This window comes from Micromys minutus, assembly GCF_963924665.1.
Source record: "Micromys minutus genome assembly, chromosome: 7".
Taxonomy (NCBI): Eukaryota; Metazoa; Chordata; class Mammalia; order Rodentia; family Muridae; genus Micromys; species Micromys minutus.
Window position 1 is genome coordinate 70623067 of NC_137976.1, and position 24094 is coordinate 70647160.

General features: G+C 47.8%; 1 protein-coding gene across 3 annotated transcripts; it reads right to left on the bottom strand.

The window, feature by feature from the left end:
* Positions 1-1784: 1784 nt before the first annotated feature.
* LOC308422431 (endothelin-converting enzyme 2) lies at positions 1785-15769 on the bottom strand (the record flags this gene model as incomplete). Of its 3 annotated transcripts, none has more annotated exons than XM_080919009.1 (19): positions 1785-1961; positions 2585-2680; positions 2765-2955; positions 3104-3171; positions 3296-3406; positions 3557-3660; positions 4726-4803; positions 4907-5005; positions 6633-6743; positions 7886-8000; positions 8368-8510; positions 9313-9501; positions 13085-13150; positions 13279-13425; positions 13533-13657; positions 14476-14691; positions 14865-15000; positions 15340-15426; positions 15731-15769. In XM_080919009.1, the coding sequence occupies 19 exons, from the start codon at positions 15767-15769 to the stop codon at positions 1785-1787; spliced, it is 2298 nt and encodes a 765-aa protein (XP_080775135.1). The 3 variants fall into 3 exon arrangements, with proteins under 3 accessions (XP_080775135.1, XP_080775134.1, XP_080775136.1); XM_080919008.1 differs by having other exon boundaries at positions 15202-15426; XM_080919010.1 differs by lacking the exon at positions 15340-15426.
* Between the last annotated feature and the right edge of the window lie 8325 nt (positions 15770-24094).

Genomic DNA, 24094 nt, shown 5'->3' on the forward strand with positions numbered 1-24094 from the left:
AAAACTGGGGCAAGACACGGGTTATAAACATATTTAAGGGACCAGAGGCTCCAGAGGCACCAGAAACAATTATAACAAGCCCACACCCTCTTCCTTTCAAACCTGACAAACTCATTCCTACTCCCACCTCCAGGAGCATCCATGTCATTAGAATCTTTCCACTGTTTTGCTGTCCTTATTTTATTTTATAGCTGAAGAAACTGAGACTCATGGTGGGAGGGGGAGTTATAATCATCGGAGCCTCAGGTTCAAACCAGATTTGACTACAGTAAAGTGGCTAGGGCTACATCAAGGGAGCAGAGTGCTGTCGGAACACTGGGCCTGTAGGGATGCATGTTAGCTGGGGACTGGAGAGATGGCTCAGTGGTTAAGAGCACTGGCTGCTCTACCAAAGGACCTGGGTTCAATTTCCAGCACCCACTTGGAAGCTCACAACTGTTTGTAACTCCAGTTCCAGGGGCCCTAACACCCCTACACAGACAATGTATACAGGTAAAACACCAGCACATATAAAATAAAAATGGATAATTTTTCTAAAAAGTGAAATAGCTGGAGTCATCAAAGGAAAGAAGCCATTTTATCCTCAGTGCCTGAGACACAAATTACTGCTGGCCAATATATCATTCAAATTAAAAGTAAATTTAAGGAACAAATAATAGCTGTGACGGTGCACTCCCAGGAGTTTGGAGGCAGAGATAAATAGATCTTTGAGTTCAAAGCTAGCCTGATCTACATAGTGAGTTCCAGGCCACCAGGACTATTTAGTGAGGCCCTGTCTCAAAAACAAAAACAAACAAAGCCAAGCTGACCTTACCCACTTACTTCCCAGATTCAGTGATACCCTAGCCACAGATACAGTGGACAGCTGCAAACCCTTCCAGCTGTGAAGCGTGTACTTTGACCAGACAGACCCAAATGTGATCCTCTTTCCACTTTTGTCTCCTTGGGCTTCAAATTTCAGCCACCTATTTCTTCGAGTTAGTCAGCACGTAAAGAATTACTTAGTTTATTGGAGCTGTTCAAATATTGGTGGGATGAGAGGCTGGATCAGGAAAAAGAGAACCGAAGAAAGAGACAGGCTGGCTAATATGGATCTATTTATTAGCAACGGGTCCTATAAAGGCAAGACCACACCCTCCCCACCCTCTTCCCTGCAAAAATAAACGCTTTCCTTTTCTCCACTAGATCTGCTTTTCTGTTTGGCCCCAGGGGCAATAAGTCATCCCTAAGACTCATGCCTTGAAACACAGAGAACCAGCACCCACTGTACATACATATTTCTCCTCTCACCGAAAGAGCCCTTGGCCTTCCACTTGACTTCAGTTGGTCTGTCCTGGATGGGAGCAGCAGTACTAGGAGGAGCATAAGGAACATAGGTGGGGGCCAGCCTGAGGGGGGGTGCTGAAGGGAGCTGAGCTCATCTCATAGAGCACAGAGCATGCCCCAGGGAGAGATGGCCACACCCCAGGCATATCCTCTTGACCCCCCAAACTAAGTAAGCTTGGACTTCAAAAGAGACAGAGTCATCTCTGTGGGAACTGACACTTCTACCTAGACTCCCTCCAGGGTGACACATGAAAGGATGTCACAGTGAATGGTGGAATCTCTGCTAGAGGCACAGGCACCCCCAAAGCAGAGGCACAATGTGGTGGTGGTGGTGGGGTCTAGATTCATCTCACTTATGGTGCGGAGAGACAACCATACCGTAAGCCGATCTTCACGCTCTCCTAGCTTGGAAGCCCCAGTCCCTGGCCACAGTTGCCCATTTCTTTCCCCACCCAGGTCTACCACACCTCACATAGCTGCCCTGGGTTCATGGGGGAGCCGACAGGGCAGCCGAAGTGCCGAAGGAAGTCTCGGGAGTTGGAGAGAGTTCCCAGCACTCGGAAACGGGCAGGGCTATGGGGGTCGGTCACCAGCCCCTCGTGAGAGCTCTCTGGTGTGCGGACCGAGCACCACACCTGCGGGCCAGGACAGACATGGGGACATATGGTGTCTAGTGTGGAGCTGAGCTAGGCCATAGCTTTAGCTACAGCAGAGCCATCTTGGTCAGGAACCACCACTGCCCAGCTGGTGAGTTCAGGAGTTGTCAGGGCCTCTCCAGGAGGCTTGGCCAGCTCCAAAGGAAGGAAGCATGCCTCCTCAGACCCTTGATGCCTTTAAAGTGGATGCTGGTTAACCCCGCATGAGCAAGGCTGTGGGGAAGTAGCCCTTTAAGGCTGCTTGCTGTGGTGTGAAGTACTTAAAGAGGCCCTGCCCAGGTGCTAACTCTGCTACCTATTTTATTCCTGGGTAACCCATCTTGCATTCCCAAGCTATGGTTGCTTTCTCCACATCCTCCACAGTAATAGGAGGGAATCTCTGCTTTTTCCCATCCATGCCACCCAAGCAGCCACTCCCTATCAAGTAAAATCCTATAGAAAATTTCTCTCCTCAAGTCTATCCTCATGGGACTTGGACACCAGGTTTTCTCTCAGTACACTTCCCTGACACCTTTCCTGCATGACCCCAACTTCTTCTGAAGGCATCCTTCCTTTGGAGGGAGTGGAGAGGAGACAGACCCAGGTCTCCCAAGGGGCCATACCTGAGCAAATCCCACGAAGAACAGCTGGTGATTGGTGAGCCCCACAGCAGGCAGCAGCTGCTCCTCACCATGCTTCCTCAGCCACGCTTTGTAAGCCTAGGGGGAATAACAAGTGGCAAGTCCACCATCCCATGTCCCCAAGGACCCTTCCACACAGTCTGGGGGACCTCGGCCACTCACTTTGTAAGCAGCCTTAAGGCCCCCGTTATCGGCGATGTTTTCCCCCAGGGTCTGAAGTCCGTTGAGCCTCTCTCCGTTGACCTGGTACTGGTTGTACTGTTCTTCCATGCAGGCTGTATGATTCTGGAAAGCCGTGAGCGACGCGTTCTGCCACCAAGGACGCAGATTCCCTTCTTTGTCATACTCTCGCCCTGAGAAGAACTCATCTTTGCAAACCCACCCACAGGGGAACAAATACCCCAAACAACTCTAGCCCGAAGACACCAGGATCCTTAAGACTTGCCCCCAATACCCCACATCTCTGTGGTAGTTACCGGAAATTCTAGAATGGGCCCCTACCTTGGTCATCAAAGGCGTGTGTCAACTCATGGCCCATCACCACACCGATGCCACCAAAGTTCAAGGCCCTGGTAGATGAGAAATGCTGCATAAAGGACATACATGGCAGGGACATTTCCTGATTCCCCTCCAGCCTTTCTCTCAGTTCACCCCTGTGGCCCCAGAACCCAGACCCTCCTGCCTCAGACACACTTTGGGTGGTTGTGAGCATAGAAGGGAGCCTGTAAGATGCCCGCAGGGAAGACGATTTCATTCTTGGTTGGAAGGTAGTAGGCATTCACAGTCTGAGGTGTCATGCTCCACCTGGGGGAGGAAGAACAATGCTGAGGCTCCCCGAATGACAGCCCCGGCCTGCCCTGCCTGTCTCCTGCAAGGGCCTTGGCCCACTCCTCCCATCCCCCAAAGCCCTAGTCTACCTCTCTGGCTGCCCCATATCTGCCCACTGGTTCTCACTGGTCTCGGCTGGGAGGTTTGCGGAGCTGGTCGGCCATCACCTTAGCTGAGAAGTTGTACAGATTCAACATGTTTTGGAAGAAAGAGTCTTCAGAGACTTCATACTATGGGAACAGCGGAAGGGAGAGAGCAAGTGAGGTGTTGGAGAAGGTGAGATTCCCAGCAGGACTTTCCCAGGCAAGCCCCGGTCTTCTCCAGTGTAAGATGAATGTAAACAGCTGACTGACAGTATTTTAAGGGTACTTATGTTTTAAGAGCTTTTTTTTTTTTTTTTTTTTAAAGGTATTTATTTACTTCATGTATGAGTACACCGTAGATATTTTCAGACACACCAGAAGGGGGCATCAGATCCCATTACAGATGGTTGTGAGCCACCATGTGGTTCCTGGGAATTGAACTCAGTTCCTTTGGAGGAATGGTCAGTGCTCTTAACCACTGAGCCATCTCTCCAGCCCCTCAAGAGCTGTTCTGTTGTTGCTTTTTGATTGTTTGTTTTGAGACAGAGTCTCACCCTGCATCCCTGGTTGGCCTGGAACTTACTGTGTAGACAAGGCCTTGAACTCAGAATTCTGCTTCCTGAGTGCTGGAATTAAAATCACAAGCCACCACACTCAGCTTTAAAAAACAAGCATACATCCTTTTGTTTTTACAACCCTGTGAAGTGAGTCCTTCTTGTTTGTTAGTTTTTGGGGGAGGTTGTTTGTTTGTTTTGTTTTCTAAGGCTTTTTTTTTTTTTTTTTTTTTTTTTTTTTTTTGGTGTATTCCTGCTGTCCTGGAACTTCCTCTATAGACCAGGCTGGCCATAAAACCAAAGGTCCACCTGCCTCTACTTCTGGGGTTAAGGGTGTGCACCACCACAGCCCAGCGAGGTGAGTAGTACTAAAGTCCCATTTTACAGATGAAACTGAGGCCCAAAGATGTCCTGTCCAAGACTACACAGAAGTAGGAACATGATCAACGCAGGCTATACTCCAGATTCCTACCCTCATTAATCTTATATTTTAATGTCAACTGGTCCAAATCCAGCAGAGAACCCACACTTTAACAACTTAATTTCTTGTATCTGCCTTCTCTCCTCAGTGCCTGAACGTCTATCACTTACGCCAGGAGCAAAGGCCAGAGCAGAGCCCCAGGCTCTGAAGGTTAGTACAGTGGACGAAGATACTCACCCCGTCATAAACATCATCCAGTTCTTTGGGCTCCAGAATGAAATCAGGGAAACCAATCATATCATAGATGGCATCTGCCTGAAGAGACCAAGCAAGGTAAGGATTTCCCTCTTAGCTCCCAGCAAAACTCAATCAGCAGTTGCTACCTCAAGATGGCGCCCCCTACACAGCCACGGCTCACTTTCTCCTTGGCAGCCAGCCGGGTCTTCTCATCCATCCAAACCAGGTCTCCCAGAGTCTCCTCAAAAGCAGAGCGGATTTCACTGATCATCCCCTCGGCCTGCGGGGGAGGGGTGGGTCACAAGTCAGCCTCCCCTGCACTTACTGCGTCCTTACTCCCCATTCACCCTTGGGCTCCATCCTGGTCTATCCAGGAGTCATGGATTATGAAGAGTCATGAAGAAAGGCTACCCAGGAGGGAGGGTGACACTACACAGGTATTGTCATTGTAGGTGGCATTTAAGTAAACATTTGAATTGGCAGTTGGGTAATTAATATTATACTTTCATACACTGCACTATTCTTTTCCTGGCCATGAAGGAGATGCATGAACAGAATTTGTACAGTTGAAAACGGAGTGAACTCATCATTTATAATCTCACCGCAGTCGGACTATTCCTAGTGTTTCCTTAGCCCAGACATTTAGAAAAAAAAACATGGAACTGTGTTATGCAATGTGTGGGTACTTTTGCAATCTACTTTTGCTCTGCCTTAAAATGTATCAGTAGGTCTGTTATGGGAGGCAAAAGAAGAGCCATCACAACTTTGAGGCTACCATGGTCTACAATTTCAGGCCAACCCCAGCTCAGGGTTGGATTTCTTGCTTGGGGGAAACAAACTTGTCAATCACAACACTAGCATCACCAATTTCTCTTTTAATCTAAAAGATAAAGCCAGACATAGTTGTTTAATTTAAAAAATAAACTCTAGGTATCAGAAGGCTGAGGCAAATTTTAGCCTGGAATTCATAATAAATTCCAAGCCAACTAAACTGTTTATGAGCCACCATGTGGTTGCTGGGATTTGAACTCAGGACCTCTGGAAGAGCAGCCAGTGCTCTAACCACAGAGCCACCTCTCCAGCCCCAACTGAACTGTTTTTTTTTTTTTTTAAAGTGAGACTTTTAAAAAAATTTTTAAAAAGATTTCTTTATTTTATGTACATGAGTACACCTTGGCTGTCTTCAGACACACCAGAAGAGGGCATCAGATCCCATTACAGATGGTGTGAGCCATCATGTGGTTGCTGGGATTTGAACTCAGGACCTCTGGAAGAGCAGCCAGTGCTCTAACCACTGAGCCATCTCTCCAGCCCCATGTTAAAATGTTTTAAATAAATAACTAATGTACTTTTAATTTAAATGTGGCATTGTAGTCCGTCATATTATTTACTTTCCCTTTACTGCATAAGTGGGCATTCCTGGTTGTTTTATTTCTCCTTATTATAAACAACTCTCCCACAAATACCTAATATTTAATATTATTATTACCTATTATTATCTCTTAGTATTACTTTTGATTGAATTTGGTTTGCCTTTTTTTTTTTTACTTGTTTGTTTGTTTTTCAAGATAAGAGTTTCTCTGTGTAGCCCTGGCTGACCTGGACTCACTTTGTAGACCAGACTGGCCTTGAATTCACAGAGATTTGCTTACCTCTGCCCCCCAAGTGCTGGGACTAAAGGCATGTGCCACCACATCAGGAAATTTTTGATAATTATATAGGTAACATAAATCTAGTATAAGACTTTGTAAAATTACAGAAAACTGTAAGGAACCCAATACTTCATAATCTCACTGTTCAATCTGCTACTTAGTGAATTCCCTTCCCAATTTTCCTAGGTATACATATAAATGACCAGCATATTTTTAAATAAATCAAAGAGTAGTTTTAGAGGCCTGAAGACTCACAATTTCCTTGCTTTGTCGGTCAAATGTGGCCTTCACAAAGAGCGAGCCCAGAGCGAAGCCAAGGGCATCATCTGTATTGGAGATGCAGGTCTGCCACCTCGGGGTGCAGGACTGTAGAGGAACAAGGGGCAAGGTCCCAGAGATAGCAAGACCTCTCTTCTGAAGGCCTCTCTCACTCTCCAGGGAGAAGCCCCAGAGAGCTAGACAACAGCTTGGCTGTTGAGGAGTCATTTCTGCGTCAGACTCCAGAGATCTGTAAGGCAGTATCTCAAACTGCGCTGGCCCCGGAAGCCAGCAAAGCTTCAGTAGAAAGAGATAGTTGAGCCTCTGTTCCCACTCCTGTTACTACCCTGATTGCCCTCCTTGACTTCAGAGGTTTCGATGATGATGATGATGGTGATGTTTGCTTGTTGGGGAGAGGAGCACTCAGAAGTCAACCTTAAGGAGCCACCATATGAGACTTGGGTCATCAGACTTGGTAGCAAGTGCCTCAGCTGTTCTGAGCCATCTTGCTGGCTCAGGATGTTTCTTTGCTCAAACTTCTACACAATCAGTTTACTCTACCTGAAACCTTCCTCCATTACCTCCTTTCTAATTCAGTCTCTCCCTCTTTCTACTGCTACCCCGCTTTCAAGCTCCTACCAGAACCCCTGCAAACACACCGAGCTCCCCCAGGCCTCTGTGAATCTGCACTTGCCTGAAATGAAATGTCCCTCTCCCCTGTTTCTCACTCCCCACAATGTAGACAGACTCTGAGTAAATTTTCCTATGGCCTTCCCCACTTTGTTCCCCACATTGAGTGTGCTGTCCCAGCCTCTGCTTTATAACACGGAGTTTTTTCACTCACTGTGAACAATCAATACCCTCAAAATATATATATATATTTGTTTGTAGTTTTACTCTTACTTGCTTACCGAGGCCTCTAGAAATGAGCAGCTCAACCACCTTCATCCTCCTCATAAAGCTGTGTGCTGCATACACCACACGCTGCGGACACTAGCTCAGGCTACCCTTGAGTGTTCTTCATGTTTTACAGATCGGGAAATGGAGAGCCAGGGGAACTTGCTCACATACACAAGGTGTCATAGGCCAAAATATGAAGGAACTAAGGTTGGGAATCACGAGGACTTGATTCCAAACTCCATGTTCCATACCACGTGCTCAGGTACCATGAAGAAAATGTTCCTCAGACACCGTGGTCAGGTACCACTAGCTAGATTTAGTCAGAAAGGAAGCAGAGCCAGATATCCCACCTTCTTGGTACCGTAGAGGGTCTCCAGCAGCTTCTCCTGTGCGGTCTCAAAGCGCTGGTCAAGGCTTGAGGTTGTCTTCTGCACCAGGTTCCAAATTAGGTAATTGTTCAGGACGCTATTTCCATATCAGAAATTAAAGAAAGATGTGTGGGGAACCCTTTCCCCCCTCCAGCCAGTCCCCAAGAACATGCAAGCTATGGAGATTCTGAGAGATGTGGGGAAGTGGTCCTGAAGGCTCTTACTCTGGAATGCAAGAGAAGTCACCTTGGAACAAGACGAGGAAATAGAGGTCACAACTGGCTACCCTGACACTCTGCCCAGAGGAAGGGGTCACAGTCATTTTAATCTGAAGTTTGGAAGGTCCAAGGTCTTATTACTCAATCTGTGTGCCAAGTCACTGCTTGGTCCATCCAGAGATGTCCAGAGCCTTGAGTCCCTTCCACTACCAGTGCCTTCTCCCCGCTCCCATTCCCCAGTCACACCTTGGTTCTGTTCGGTTAATGAGCTCCGACACCTGTTGTAAATACTCGGTCCCATACACCACCACGGGCTCAGAGTCACCCAACTCAAGTGGAGACAACAAGAAAGAAAGGAACTCCAGCCAGTCCATGGAGGGTGCTAGAGTCTGAAAGCAGAAATTCTTCAGGCTTCCCTGCCTTCCCACTGGGCTCCCAACAGACTCTTTCCCCCACTGATTTGCTATAACCAGGGCATCTTTCCCATTGCCATAGTAACAGTTGCCAGCTGCTCTGGGGACCCCTTTCTACAATAAATGCTTTTCCAGACATGAATATGCTGCAGTCTGGGAGCCTAACCACTTATCAAACAAGGAAAGCTGTGTGTGATACTCAGCTTGGTCACAGAAATTCAAATATTTCATGTCAGTTGATAAAACACCGCTTCCCCAACACATTCCACATCCCTGGCCTCTCTCTAGAATCTCCTTCTCTCCACTCTTCCCATAATTCAACACCAACAAGGCAAAGAGAGCATTAGGAGATACTTCCAAAACATTCTGATCGTTTTGTAGACACCGTGTCCATTTGGTTTCTTTTCCCTTTGCTTGCTCGTTTGCTTGAGATGGGGGCCTTACGTGTAGTCCAGAGTGTCCTGGAACTCACAGAAATCCTCCAGCCTCAGTCTCCCAAGTGCTAGGGTTACAGGTGTGAACCACTGTGCCTGGCTAAATACTTTAATAACAATCTCTTCATGTAGTCCCAAGAAAAAAGACTAATCGGTGGCCTTAAGGGGGGGGGGTGGCTTAAAATGTTTACCACTTTTCTTTCAAGGATAGTGACACACACCTGGAAATGTACAGAGGCAGGAATCAGGGAGAGGACTGGTGGTTTCAGGAAGACAGGGAAACAGGGTGGGCTTTATCAGGGGCTACCCTCTCCCTAATGTCTCTAGTCCCCTGCCTACCCCACCTGTAGCTCTGAGATGCTCATCTTGTGATAGATCTTCTCTTCATCACGCCGCTGGTCCTGGGGCACAGTGATGTTGGCCAGTTGTATCTCCAGCTCCAGCACCTGCTGCATCTGCTCCTGGGTGGAGGTTGGCTGTCCACCCAGCAGCATTCCCAGCTCCACCATGTAGTCCAGGTAGGCAGTGAGAACCTGTGAAAGCCCCAGTAATCCTCAAACGAGCGACAAGTCCTGCCCAAGGCTGAGGTCGGCTCTGGCCCTCACCTCTTCTCACCGTCTTGGCTTGATGCACCTTATGGAAATCTTGGTGACTGTTTACTTTCTGACCCATTGCTGAACACCATCTGCCTGACTTACTTAATTACCTGTGCTTTTTTTTTTATTTCCTCCAAGTGAACACTGTTCCAATTACGTCAGCTGTTCACCAGTGAATCCCAAGAGCCTGGATCAAGGCCAAGCACAGAATTGGTCTTCTGTAAATATTTATCCAGTAAATGGACTCCCATAGTGCTTTGTTTTCTCATTTTCCAATGCCCTTTTAATTTCCCCAGTCCATCAGGAGCCATGTGGTTTTATTTGAACACCTGACTGGATCCTGTGAGGAATCTGTTCCTTCAAGTCCCTTCAAGTGTCTCATCCTAACAGGTCTCACATGTGCTTTTTTTCTCTATCCTCTCAAGAGACAGGCAAACACAGAAACAGAATATTCATACTGAATACTATGTATTCACTGATCAGATGGCTAAGAGATTTACACACAATGTATCTGGCCCCTCAGCATCACAGCAACTCCATAAAACTCATATTAGTTGATCAGTGGTGGTCGTGGCACACCCCTTTAATCCCAGCACTTGGGAGGCAGAAGCAGGGGAATCTCTGTGAATTGGAGGCCAGCATGGTCTACAAAACGAGTTCCAAGATAGCCAGGGCTACACAGAGAAACCCTGTCTCAAAACAAACAAACAAACAAACAAACAAACAAATGACCGAATGAACAAAACTCCATATTACCCCCAAGTTTCATAGAGGAAACAAGTTCGAGAACACAGGTTTGACTAGGTCAGAATGCGGAGGTCTGAGCACCACCTGTGCCCAGTACGATCTCAGATCACCTCAGCCCAGTCTGGTGCTATCAGGACAAGGTTATATGCTTTGTTTGCTACTGGAATCTTGGGTTCAAGTACAGTTCAAGTATTTGTTGAGGAAGGGGAAATCATGCGGGTAGATGATCACCTCTGTTCAGCAGCCACCTCTGGGCCCTTTCCCCTCTTCTGAAGACAATTCCTCCTCCCCCTTCCCTTCATCACTGCTGGTGTCAGAAGAGTAGCAACCCGCACCCCATCCTAGCTGCTAAAGGGGAGACAGTTAACCAGGACATCACACACACACACACACACACACACACACACACACACACACATACAGAAGCACACAAGCACATGTGTAAGCATATCCTGTCACTCATGTGGTGAGAAGACAGGCTCTTGCTCATGACACTCTGTGGGATCTGGGAGTCAAACTCAGCTCACGATGCCTTTTGTCAGCACCCACATCTCCCCAGGGGTCTATTTTTCTTCATTTTGGATAAAACCTAAACTGCCAGTTATGGTAATGTAAATGTATACAGTCTTAGCACTCTTGAGGCTGTAGCAATAAAGCTACTAAACTCCAAGAGTTAGGACCAACCTGGGATACACAGTAAGACCATATCTCCAAAAGAAAAAAAAAGTCTAAATTAGACTGGGTCCCCTTCTCCTTTCATTTCCTCTCTTCTTCAGTCTGTCCACAAGCCACTTACCTTCCTTCCTCTGTGGGCCCCTCTTCCTCAGTCTCAGCCCACCCTCACCCTCATTCAGTTCTTTCCGAGTTGGACTCAAATTGGGAACCTCATGTTTCTCTTCTGTGACTGTCTGAACAACTGTGACCGGGGTAGAATTTTAGAATCACAATGCTTCATAGTTTCTCCTCCACTGAGAAAACAGCAGCAGTGTCCATACATGTCAGGAAGGAGATCTGGCTAAGAAGTTCAGCTGCTTAGGAAAGAACAACCAGGACTCTCCAGTTGGTCTACTCAGCAAGATGCTCTTCCTTCCACAGCCAGCATCTCCTTTTTGCGTCTCCCACACCTTCATCTACATTTTAAAAAGTGCCCTTGAGCTTCTGGCTCCTTTTCAGCACTCCTCTAACCTCCTGACCTCTTATACAGAATGTGCCCACGTTCCTCAAACTCACACGTCTTAAGACGAGACTCCCACACACTGCCTATCTATCCCATGCAGGAGCATAGGCTTGCACCCCGCCCCTCCAAACTCTGCCTGTCTGTAAAAAATAAATAAATAAATAAATAAAAATAAAAAAAACAGATGAATCAGCGACACCCATCAATTACAACAAACAGGATTGCTGAGCATGAAATACAGGTCTAGCCTCAAAGTCGCTCCTTGTCCTGTGACATTACACTGCTTCCTGGTCCCCAAGCTTTCTAGGCTGGTTCTTCTACACATAGCACTGATCTCCCAAGGCCCACTCCATTTCACCAGGACTCAGTCTTACAGCATCAATCACCTCCACCTCTTCTAACATCCATAACTAGCAGACTACGATTCAGCTTGTTAAGTCTTGTAACCTTGTTACATCTTGTAACCTCGAGCACTCTTGTTACTTTTTAGCACTCACCCTTGCTACTCCCTTGCCTGGGTCCTTAGGTCTTAGAGTCCAGGCACTGCAGTGATTCTTGTCTCTAGGTTCCCTTCCCTGCATCCTCTCCTTATTTCCAGACAAACTGGCTTCCCAAGGCACCGCTAACAGTCTCACTGCATCCCTGCTCTGGAAGCTGGAGGGAAGTCCATAGGGCTGCAGAATAAAACTTTGAAGCGTTCAAAACCTTCTCCATAACCAGTCACTGAGCACCTTCTAGTTCTCCATGTGCTCAGCAGCACATCTTGCCAAACCACATGTCTTGTTATATTCCAAGCATATTCTAGCCTTTCCAGCGTCAACTTTTTGCTCAACATGTCATCTCTACACAGAATGCCTTCTTTTACTCCCTGAATCCTTGCTTTCTAATGGTCCAAACACGCCAAGCTTTTTCCCTTTTCAACACTTGTTTAACCTGTCTCTACATAGGATGAGCTCTTTTGATCTCTGTTGTACTATTTTTATTGTTATTATTTTATTTGTTTATTTTGTGTGTGTTTGCATGACTGTAGAGGTCAAAGGAATCTTGGAGGAGACAGTACTCTTGTTTCATCATGTGTGTCTTTCGGATTGAACACAAATCATCAAGCTTGATAGCAAAGTCTTTTTTTTTTTTTTTTTTTTTACCTACTGAGCTATGATGCTGGCCCACATCTTTGCTTTTATAGGGCCCAACTCAAACATGATCTCCTAAGGAAACCCCTAGGTGCCTGTCTCTCACCTGAGTCCCAGACACCTTTTGAAAAATCTCAGATTTTTTCTATCACATCTGGCATACAGTAGGTACTCACAAAAGTCTTCCTACGGCTGGGGATGTAGCTTAATAGTAGAGTGCCTGCCTAGCGTGTGTGAGGCCTTGGGTTTGATTCTCCGAAACATAAAAATAAAGAAAAATTTTTCCTTTAGAATAATAGGAAGAAAGGAGGGGAGGGAAGAAGAGGGAGGAAAGAAAGGATAATTGGCTTGCTAGGCAGCAAACTGGTCTCACTTTCCTCATTCTGACCCTAGGCAAAAAGCAAAGTATACAGGGATTAGCCAGCTCAGCAGGGATGGAATAGGGTTCTAGGATGTGCCTTACTTTCTCATTGGCAGTTCTATTTAGGTAGTAATCTCGAGAGGGCAGAAAAAGCCCAGACTGGTCCACCTGCAAGAGCAAGGCATAAAGGTTAGTCTCCCTCCCACCTTGAACTGGAGACTCTTGTGGGGCTGGGGGGTGTTCAGGAGAGGGAAATCTTGGCTTCCACAAGTCCCTTCCGTTTTCCCAGCAGGCACCTGGATAATATTGCTGTTAGAGCTCTTAGAATCAGCACTGACGTAGACAGTGAAGAAGGGGGTGGCTCTATAGGTTCCTGCTACTGCCTTTAGCACTTCCATGAAGTTGTCCTCATCCCAAGGCCCCGTGATGTTCCAACCACCGATCTGAATAGAGATCATAAGTGGATAATCTCTAGTACAGGGATTATCAAAGCTTCCATCAGCAAAGTCCCTCCTCCTTCTCTTACCCACAGCCCACCCAGTGCCCCTGCCTTGTCAATGAGGTCTTGAAGTGGCTTGGCTCCTAGCTTCTCAATGCGCTCCAGCTGCAGGCAGGACAGGTAGAAACTCCGCGTCTTCCTCTCAGCTTCACTGCTGGAATTGAAAGTGGTGTTCTCTGCAGTGGGTAGAACACAGGATGGGATCAAGGGTGCCTTTAGATTAACTGCTGCTGGAGAGCCTCTGGTCTTCATTCCTCTCCTGGCCCACTTATATATGTATGTGTTTGTGGGACTGGAGATTAAATTTAGGACCTTTCACATGCTAAACCAGCGCTCTCCCACTGAGCCATATTCCCAGTCCTCTTTTACTTTTGGTAAAGTCAAAAACAGGGTCTTAATAAGTTGGCTACGTTGCTTTGACCTTCTAACCTCCTGCCTCAGTCTCCTGAGTAGTTGGAATTATCAGCATACATTAACAAGCCAGGTCCTCCCCCTACCCCCTTTTGGAAGAAGTCTTCCTGGGGTTGGCCTGAAGCTTACTACTTACCAGGCTAGCCTCAAGCTCATAGAGATTAATTTATTTCTGCCTCCCTCTGAGTGCTGGGATTTTGAAACAGGGTCTCACTATATAGCCCTGGCTATCCTGAAACCTTTACTCTGTAGACCGGGGCTAGCTTAAATTCATAGAGATCCATCTGTCTCTACCTTCTGTGCTGGGGTTAAAGGTGTGCACCACTCAAGAAGACTGAAAGAACATATTGTGGTTTTCTCTCCTCTGTTTGTGGAGCCCCTCAAAGAAGCCCCTGTTATTCGGCTCCATCTAACCCAGCTCCATCTACTAAGCCTTCCTGCTCTCTGAATACCCTCCCTCAAGAGCTCCACAGAATGAGCCATCTAGCACTGTGGATATTTACTGAGTACCCACTAAGTGCTGGACCATGTGTTAGACAGGAAGCTTTTGACTGACATAGCATGCCTGACAGCCTTGACTCACCTAGTAGGTGCTTCAGTATGGCCTGGTTCTGATCCCAGAGGCTGTTGAAGGTGTTCCAGCGAGAACGTCCGTTGGGTAGAGGGTTTCTTCGAATCCAGCCTCCACAGGAGAACTGGTAAAAGTCCTGACAGGGGCTCACCTCACGGTCGAGAGACTCCAGGATTTTTCCAGCCACTCGAATGCAGGCTTCTGTGATGCAGGTGCTCCGGGCTGGGTCTGTGGTAGGAGACATGGCAAAGGCAGGAGACGGTCAGCCGAGGAAGCTGAACCTTCAGAGAAGCCAGTGACCGCAGGAAGTTGGAAAGGCTAGCCCCCAAAAGAAAAATACTGAGAGGCCTTTCAGGTTTTGGCCCCCTTAGCTATGAGAGCTGCTGACTGAACCCACCTACCTCTGTGGTACTGGACCCACAGAGCCACGAGGCAGCCCAAAAGAAGGGCAGCCAACACTAGAATGAGGCCAGCCAGGACCAGCTCCAACTGTGTGTGTGAACCAAAGAGTTGTCTTGTCCTCTTCTGGAACCCCACCTGGGGACACAGGACAGGAGCGATTGAGCTGCATTGCAGGGACCCAAGATGGCAGAAGTCCTCCCAGAAAATAAAGATATGGAGACGGTACAGCCGGCTTCTAGAGTCATGAAGCAAATAGCTAGTTAACTACGGGGGCCCAAGAGCAAAAAGGCAAGTGGAGCCTGTTTTGTGCAACGTCATGGCTTTGAAATGCCTTACTATAGTCCGGGCGCAGAGGCCAGACCAGAGATGGAGTGGAAACCGGGACAAGTGACCCACCAGAACAGCATGATTACGGCAGGCGGGCATCATGCCAAAAAGGTGAGGCCTGATAAGAAAAGGGAACCCCTTGCCCACCTCCAGTGAGTCCCTGATGCCCCTGCCTTCTACTGTAATCTCTGGTGATTCTTCATCCCGAAGCTTAGCTCGTTTGTACTCCACCATCTGCAAACAGTTCAAGAGCACCAACTGAGGTCGGGCAGCTAGGCCTTTTGCCCAAGGCCCTGCTGCTGTGTCCCTCTCTGGGCAGGCTTCCTCCTTCGTGCAGAGAGGGCCCTTCCCCGGGTGCTAGACTCTCAGACTGGGGTCCCCTCTGACACTATCGCTCTCCAACCCCCACAAGAAGCCGCATCCCCGAGGCAAGCCGGAGTCTCTGCCAGACGCTGGCAGCTCACTCACACCCGCCCCTCCACACTCTGTGCCCTCTCCACCCGGGTCCTCTCCCCTGAAGCCCTGGACCACCACTCACACTGCCTCCGCTACCCAGCTCCTGCAGCGCGACGTTCATGGTGGAGTGAGTGGAGCAGGGCCGGGCCGCGCCTTAGGGCTGGGCGAGGTTGACCCGCCCAGGAACTACGGCCCAGGCCACCCGCTGAACCCCGCCGCGGCCCTCCATCACAGCCACTGCTGCAGCCCCTGGCTTGGCCGTGGCGGCCCCCGGCTTTCTCAGGTCTCCCCCACCCAGCGGCGCGCCCGGGGGTGGGAGCGAGGGGGAGGGGCGGAGCGCGCGCGGCTCCCAGCCAGCATTGGCGCCCAGACTGCGTTCCGCGCAACCGCTGCTCTCCATCAAGCCTGAGAGCCCCTCAGGCGAGCCACCCTTAATTTGCTTTCATTTGGTTGAGGCCCAATCATTCCTAATATTTTTTCACCCGGATTCTCCAAATTCCAGGCCTTCTCCAATACTTTTAAACACGGTAGAGGAATTATGTCCCTGCGAGGAACCTAGCAGTCTGTCTGCAGGGTCTTTTTTTTTTCCTTTCTTCCAAGCAGGGACACTTAGAAGCCACAGGCAGTTCACCCCTACACAGGTGCTCATAGAACGTCTACAACAGCACAAAGTGCACACACAGAAACTCAGAGGCAGCTATTGTATACGGAATATATAATGTGTATACGAAAAAGCCCACTGTCATTGGGGACACACACAAATGCATACCAAGTGTTAGGGCAGCATCCACTATACACACAGCTCACACTAATGCCAGTCTTACACATTGCTTCAAGATGGCACTTTTACTCTCCAAGATAATTGCTGTCATTAGATCATCTCATAAAGGGAGGGTTACAGATGGTGACAAATTGGCAGGGAAAAAAACAGCCATGCACAGATATTTAAAGAAAAGACATGCTAACACTTCCAGCTCAGGAAGGCAGACGATTTTTATTTGGGAGGTTTACAAGAGGGGAAAAAAAAAAAAACCACCAGGCAATATTTCACTGAACCTCAACAGTGTGGCATCCATGCATCGGCCATCTGCCTTCCATATTGTCATTCCTTAAACAGGCAGGGGAGTGTTACAGTCTGTTGTGCCAAGGAGTGCCTCATGTTTTTTACAGTGCTGCGGAGGGAACTGGGACACCAAAGCACTGCCTCCTCTTCCTCTCCCTAACCGCACCAGAAGAATACAAAAAAAAAAAAAAAAAAAAAAAAGTGATCTGAGGAAGCCTTACGTAGTGACAATGGATACTCATTTATTGATTCGCACCTAAGTTCTCAGACATCTTATTGCGAGTGGTGCTAGCGTGGGCTATTCTTGAGGCTGAGAATGATGCGAAATGAATGGATTTGGCTGAGAAGTGCTAGACTGTGTTCTTAGGCACTCTTCCATCCCCAACTGCGTGTTCTCAAACAAGACAGCGCAGTGTCGCTGTTAGGAATGAACAAGTCTGGGTTCAGACTTAGTTTCCCCATCTGTAAAATGGAAATAAGAGTGGAATTTAGGCCGTGGTGGCACACTTCTTTAATTCTAGCACTGGGGAAGCAGAGGCAGTTGGATCTCTGAGTTCGAGGCCAGCCTGGTCTACAAAATGAGTTCTAGGGCAGCCAGTGGTACACAGAGAAACCCTGTCTGAAAACAAACAAACAATGACAAAAGAAGGGGGGGGTAGTATCTACGTCAAAGTGTGTTTCTTGGATTAAATTAAATAATGCATGTAAAGTGACTGGCACATAGAGTATTGTGATTCAGTCTGCTTTGTTCAGATGCTGAGTATTAAACCAAGGGCTCTGCACCGGCCAATAGTATTCTACCACCAGAGTATTTGGAGCCTTAAAAGGATTATCTTGGAGCTGCACTGATGGCTCAGGGGTTAAGAGCATGACTGCTCTTCCAGAGGACCTGAGTTCAATTCCCAGCAGCCACATAAAAGCTCACAACATTCAGTAATTCAAATTCTAGAGATCCAGTGCCCTCTGCTGGGCTTTGCAGACATTGTGCATGATTCAGAGACACACAATGGACAAACACCCATACACATAAAATAAGAATAAATTTAAAAATTTTTAAATAAAATAAAAACCCAGGGAGTGGAGAGATGGCTCAGTGGTTAAGAGCACTGACTGCTCTTCCTGAGGTCCTGAGTTCAATTCCCAGCAACCACATGGTGGCTCACAGCCATCTGTAAAGGGGTCAGATGCTCTCTTCTGGAGTGTCTGAGGACAGCTACACTGTACTCAAATGCATATAATAAATAAACCTTTAAAAAAATAAAATAAAAATCCAAATAATGTTTTCAGGGACAAGACGTTTAAAATAAAGCCTGTTTTGGCTGGGTATGGTGCTTCACACTCAGTGCTAGCACTTGGGACGTGTACCTCTGTCAGTCAAGCCATCCTGGTCTACACATTGAATTCCAGGCCAGCTAGGCCTACACAGTGACTGAATCTGTCTAAATAACTGATTACTAACCATTTAAAGATATTACATGTGTGTTTGTGTTTGTGTGTACGATGTGTTGGAGGAGCAGTGGCACACATGTGAAGGTCAGAGAACAATTTGTAGGAATTGACGTTTTCCTTCCTCCATGTGGGTTCCCGGGATCAAACTCAGGTCAGCAGGCTCAGCAGCAAGTGCACCGCGCAACCTCACCACCCTAGTACTATTATTATATTAAGTATTATATTAAGAGAATTTTTCAATAAGTTGCCCAAGCTGACCCTACAGTATCAATTCTTCTGCCTCAGTCTCCCTAGTAGCTGGAATTAACAGGCCTGTCTGATTTTATTTATTTGTTCTTGTTATTTGAGACAGGGGTGGCTGTCCTGGAAACTCATTCTGTAGACCAGGCTGTCCTCTAATGCAGAGATCCTTCTGCCTCTGCCTCCTGAGTGCTGGGATTAGAGGCGTGTGCCACCACTGCCCAGCTTTGTTTGAGACAGGGTCTCACTATGTAGCCAGGGTTGGTCTCCGACTTGCAGTGATCTCCTTGCCCCTGCCCTCCAAGTACTGGAATTATAAGTGTATACCACCATGCTTTGGTATTTAATTATTATTGTCATTGTCCAAGCCCTATAATAGAGTCAAACTAGTAAGGCTGAAGGAAGTATGCTCTAATTCTCCTATGGTGGGACAGGCTAGGTTCCCTAAGCATGAAGCTTTCACATCTTGACATACTGGAGCCTGAAGCAGCTATCTCCTTAGGACAACTCTCTGACTTGCTCATGCTCACTCTAGTGACAAGGGGGTATCGCAGCATTCAGCTCTCTACTTTCCTTCCAAAACTACGGGAAAGAAAACTCAGTACTTAGGTATCAAGTGAGGTGGCCATATGCCTGTACTTAGAAGACGGAGGCAGGAAGACCATCAGTTCAAGATCATCCTCAGCTACACACTGAGTCTGAGGCCAGCTTAGGATATATTAGATTCTGTCTAAGAAAGAAAAGGAAAGTGAGGGAGGCGGGCGGCAGAACGTGTCAGAGCAGGTAGAACAGGTCTGTAATCACAACCACTCAGAATCCGAAAGATAACAAATTTACAGCCTGCCAGGAGACCCTGAGCAATTTGGTGAGACTGTGTCACAAAATCCAAAGGAGAAAAATGTCTGGGGATATAGTTGTATAGTAGAGCATTTGCATGAGGTCCTAAGTTCAGCCCCCAATTTTTTAACTTTGTATGAAGGCCTGTTTCTGTAGTTTCAATTGTTAATTCTGTTCCTGTGGAGGGCTAAGTGTTGGCAGGGTTTTGGCATTGTCATTTCTATTTCCCAACACCAAGTTTTCTGCTTTGTAAGTATTTGTCCTCCCTTCCTTGCCTACCTAAAGGAGCTCTAGAGTTGTATTAGAGGTTGTCTTGCTACTGAATGATTGTAATAAATGTCTGATGGCCAGGAGCTGGGCAGGAAGTAATAGGGCACAACTTCCTGTCAGAGAATGATGTGAGAGAAGAAAACAGACTTGGAAGATTAGGAAGCAAACCTGAAGGGAAGTAGCTGGACCTCAGCGGAGCAGAGAGGTGTCGAGCTGGCCTCTTGGCAGGTTGTAAGCTAGATAGTTGGGTAAGCTAGCTGGGAGACTGACTACTCAAGCAAAAGGCCTAAGCATTAACTATAATAGAAGCCTTGCGTCATTTTGTTCACACCATTGGCGGGTCCAAGAAAGTCCAGTTATACTGAAAGGCAAGAAGGGGAAGTAAAACAAAACCCATATATTATGTGCAGCACTTTAGTTTGTACACCATTGTTGTGGTGGTTTTGAATGAGAATGGCCCCTGTAGGTTCATATATTTGAATACTCGGTCCATTCCAATTGGTGGAATTGTTGGGGAAGGACTAGGAGGTTTGGCCTTGTTGGAGGAGGTGTATCATTAGGGGTACATTTTAAAGTTTCAAAATCTCACACTATTCCCAGTTAGCACTCATTCTGTCTCTTTGTCTCTGTCTCTGCCTCCTGCTTATGGACTGCAACCTCTCAGTTACAGCTCCAGCACCATACCTGCCCATGTGCTGCCAGGCTCCCTGCCATAAGTAACTTTCATCAAACACTTCCTTCTGTAAGCTGTGCTGGTCAAGGTGTCTCTTTGCAGCAATAGAAAAAGAAGCAAGACAACTGTTCTACATGTGCTACACGTAAGGGCTCATTCGTCCTGTGACGTCCTTGTGAGTTGGGATTGACATCCAGGGCTTCTGACTTGTTTTTGGAAAGCAGATTAGAAATGTGAATCAAGAGGCTGGAGAGATGGCTCAGCAGTTAAGAGCACTGGTGCTCTTCCAGAGGTCCTGAGTTCAATTCCCAGCAACCACATGGTGGCTCACAACCATCTGTACTGGGATCTGATGCCCTCTTCTGGTGTGTCTGAAGACAGCTACAGTGTACTCATGTACATAAGTTTTTTTTTTTTTTTAAAGAGGAATAGTTGATAGGAGAAATCGCCACGTGAATTAGGAAAGCAGCAAGTTCTTAAAGATTTCATTTTATAAAACAAAATAAAGAAATGCATGCAATCACAGGTTGGAAAAAGGTCAGAAAGATGTAAAGAAAATGCTTAGTATGAATGTGCTCAAGGGTGATGCTACTTTCTTTTTAATATACTTACTTATTCACTGTATGCATGTTTGTACATATCATAGCACACATGTAGACATCACAGGACAATTTCTGGAAGTCTCTCCTGCCATCAAGGAGATGGAAATTATGTTTTCAGGCTGGACAGCACATACCTTTCCTTGCTGAGCCATGGAAGAAGTCTGATGCTACTTTCAAGCTCTTTGGGTTTGTATAATAACATCTACCATTTCTATATACTTGTTAATTTATCTTTACAACAGTCTAATAAAATGTATTTTGCTAATATAACTTTCATGCAGATGAGAAACCTAAGCTACTGGGGAACTTAACAACTTGCCCCAAATCACATAGCAAATATAAGACAGGATTCTAACTTAAATCTAGACCTCATAGTCATTAATCACTACAGTAGTCTATTAACGCCCATGGTGCGTCTGCAGCTCAGTGTGATCCTTGGTAAATGGATTCTGTCATCAGTGGGGGTTTGATGTTGCTGTTTGCTTTTCCCTGCTAGGGAATCAACCCAGAGCCTTATACACATTACAAAAGCCGCTTTATCACCGAGCTTCCTCACCAGCCCTTGGCTTATTTCAATGTAGCCCAGGCTGGCCTTGAACTCACTATGTAGCCCAGGATGCTTCAGATCCTTCCTCAGCCTTTCGGGTGCTGGATTATAGGAGTGTGCCACTGTGCCCCAGCTGAGAGCATGTCAGTAAAAACTCTATCTCAGCAGGGATGCAGAACATCACACTTTTGAGTCGAGGTTCAGAATGTAAGGGATTTTCCTTATGCTTTGATAATATAAGTGGAACTTATGCACATTTAGTGTTACAATATCTTTATAGTTCTGCACTTGGGTCTTTTTGCTTAACTATGACCCACCATGCACAAGGAGACAAAAATTAGATTATTTAAACAGATTATCATTTAAGATTTAGGCTCAAGGCTAGCCCGATCTAGACAACAAGTTTCAGGCCAGCCTAATCTACAGAGTGAGACCTTGTCTAAAGCAAAACAAAACAAAAAAGGATCTAAGTGTGGAAGCACAGCCATGTGACCCGGAACACTGGAGGCAAAGGCAGGAGGGCTAACCTGAGCTATATAACAAGTTTCAAGCTAGTTGGGTCTACACAGTAAGACCCCGTCTTTAACAAATCATAAAATAAAAACTAAAAATGAATTCTAGATTAAATTGTTAGCCTTATCTCTTTCATTCCATATAAAATCATCCTTGGCACAGACCCCTGGGTTCCTTCTACACTGGATTAAGTGAGCGAATGCTCAGTTCTGAAACAAGGCAGCTTAGCCCAGGGCCATTTCACCCACAAAACTGGCCTTAATGAGTAGCTCTATTTCCTCTGTTTAGATTGGAACCCCTGCTGAGAGGTCACAGGACACATTCTTATTGGGGAAGATGAAGGGCATGCAGCTAAGATTTTGGTGGTTTTTTTTTTTTTCCAGAGTCATACAAGTAGAAATGATTTTTGTTTGTTTTTGGACAAGGTTTTATTATGTAGCCCTGAATCCACCGTGTAGACCCAGGTGGCCTCACACAGATATCAGCCTGACTGAGCCACTGAGATGAAAGGCCTGCTCCACCAGGACCAACACAAATGATTAAAAAAAAAAAAAAAAAAAAAAAAAAAAACATGATTATTGGGCCTTCAATTCAAGGTCACTCAGAAAATGGCAGATTCTGGATTGAAAGTCATTCATTGCTGTGCAATTTCTAGGGGAAGGTGGTGCTTTGGGCAGTCTGATCACCCAGAGTTACTGTTCTTCCGTTCAGACATCAGAGTCAGGGTCTCTCTCACCCCAGGGCCCAGTTGGCGACCATTCCTTCCAGCCTCAAAGATGGAGTACAGGACTGTTAGAAGGAACCCGTTAGGCTGGACCCCAGAGGTAATCCCAAGGCAGTCCCTCACACCTCCTATCCCACAGGCTCCATTCAGAGCCCTGACAGCAGAGACCTTTGCATTTAACACCTGAAGGAAGGAAAACCAGCGACCTCACTAGCTGCGTTGATTTGGCCGGACTAAGGGGACGGTGTCTTGCTTTGGATATGGGCAGAAGCAATAACGTCATTATTTACCAGCCCGTCACTGTGAGTGAGTGTGAGACACACCCTCCCTCCCATGGCCAGTGACTGCGCCAGGGGCCCGCTCGCGCCAGAGAGCCGGTGACGCTGCTGCTGACAGCTAGCAGGGCAGGGGCGGGGTTTGGGGGGGCGGCAAGAGGTGAAGGGAAGTGTGCGTGTTCTTGTCAGGGGAGGGGGAGAACTCTACCCCGGGCCCCAGCAACAAGGGCGGGGGACACCCTGTCCCTGCCGACGCTTACTAGCGCGCGCCTTGTGCTCAGGCACTCCGGGCTTCCCTGCGTCATCCGCATCCAGGGCGCCCGCCGAGATGCTGCCATTCATTTCTCCCACACTGCCAGCTAGAACAAGCCTCCAGGGCTGAGAGAACCGCGTGGAGCGACTGGCGCTTTGAGTCTGGATTTTGGCGCCAACAGCGGTCCTAGGGTTTGTGGGGGAGTCTACTCTGGGGCGCGCTGCGGTTGCAGTGTTTAAGATCCTTCCCTTGAAAGGCCGCGACGCAGTCTCGGGGTCTGACCCAGTGGTACACGGAAAGGGACCAGGTATGCAGGTAGATACAGAAAGTCCAAAACCGACACCCAGAGACCGAGATCCGATACCCAGAGGTAGGCTGACAGATGCTCAGACAGCCGAATACAAAATTGGCCAACTGATGGAGACCAAAGCAACTAGGATGCAGAAACGCGCCAAGCACGGGGGCACCACCCCCAGGCCGAGCTCTTCCCGCGCTCCAGTCGGTTGCTTCCTTCCCCTCTCTCCTCGCGTATTCGGATCTTTCCCCGCCACCTTCCAGGGTCCAGAGCCGTGTTCACAGCTAGCCTGGCCGCCACCTTCTGGGGCCTCGCCGAGCCCCCCAGCTTTTGGAGCCCAGCTCCCAGTTGCTCTCCCCTAACTGCGGCGTCCGTCCCTCCCCTTCTCCCCTAAGCACTCGGCTAGCCGCTCCCGCCTAGCTGTCGCCGGCACCGGCCGCTGCGGTTCCTTGGGCCCACGTGGCGGCCATTCCCGGCCACCTCGCGGGAACCTCCCACGGCCGCGCGCTCCACTCCAGGGATCACCGGGCTCCCTCGGACCGCCGGGCCCCGCCTCTTTCCGCTGGCCGGTGCCCGCCCCGCCTCCACCGCGCCCCGCCCGCCGTTCTCTGCCGCAGTCGGGCGCTCATCGTCATTCCGCTCTCGCCGCCGCCGCCGCCCCCGCCCCGCCCCCGCCCGGTCCCCGCCGCTGCTGCCGCCGCCGCC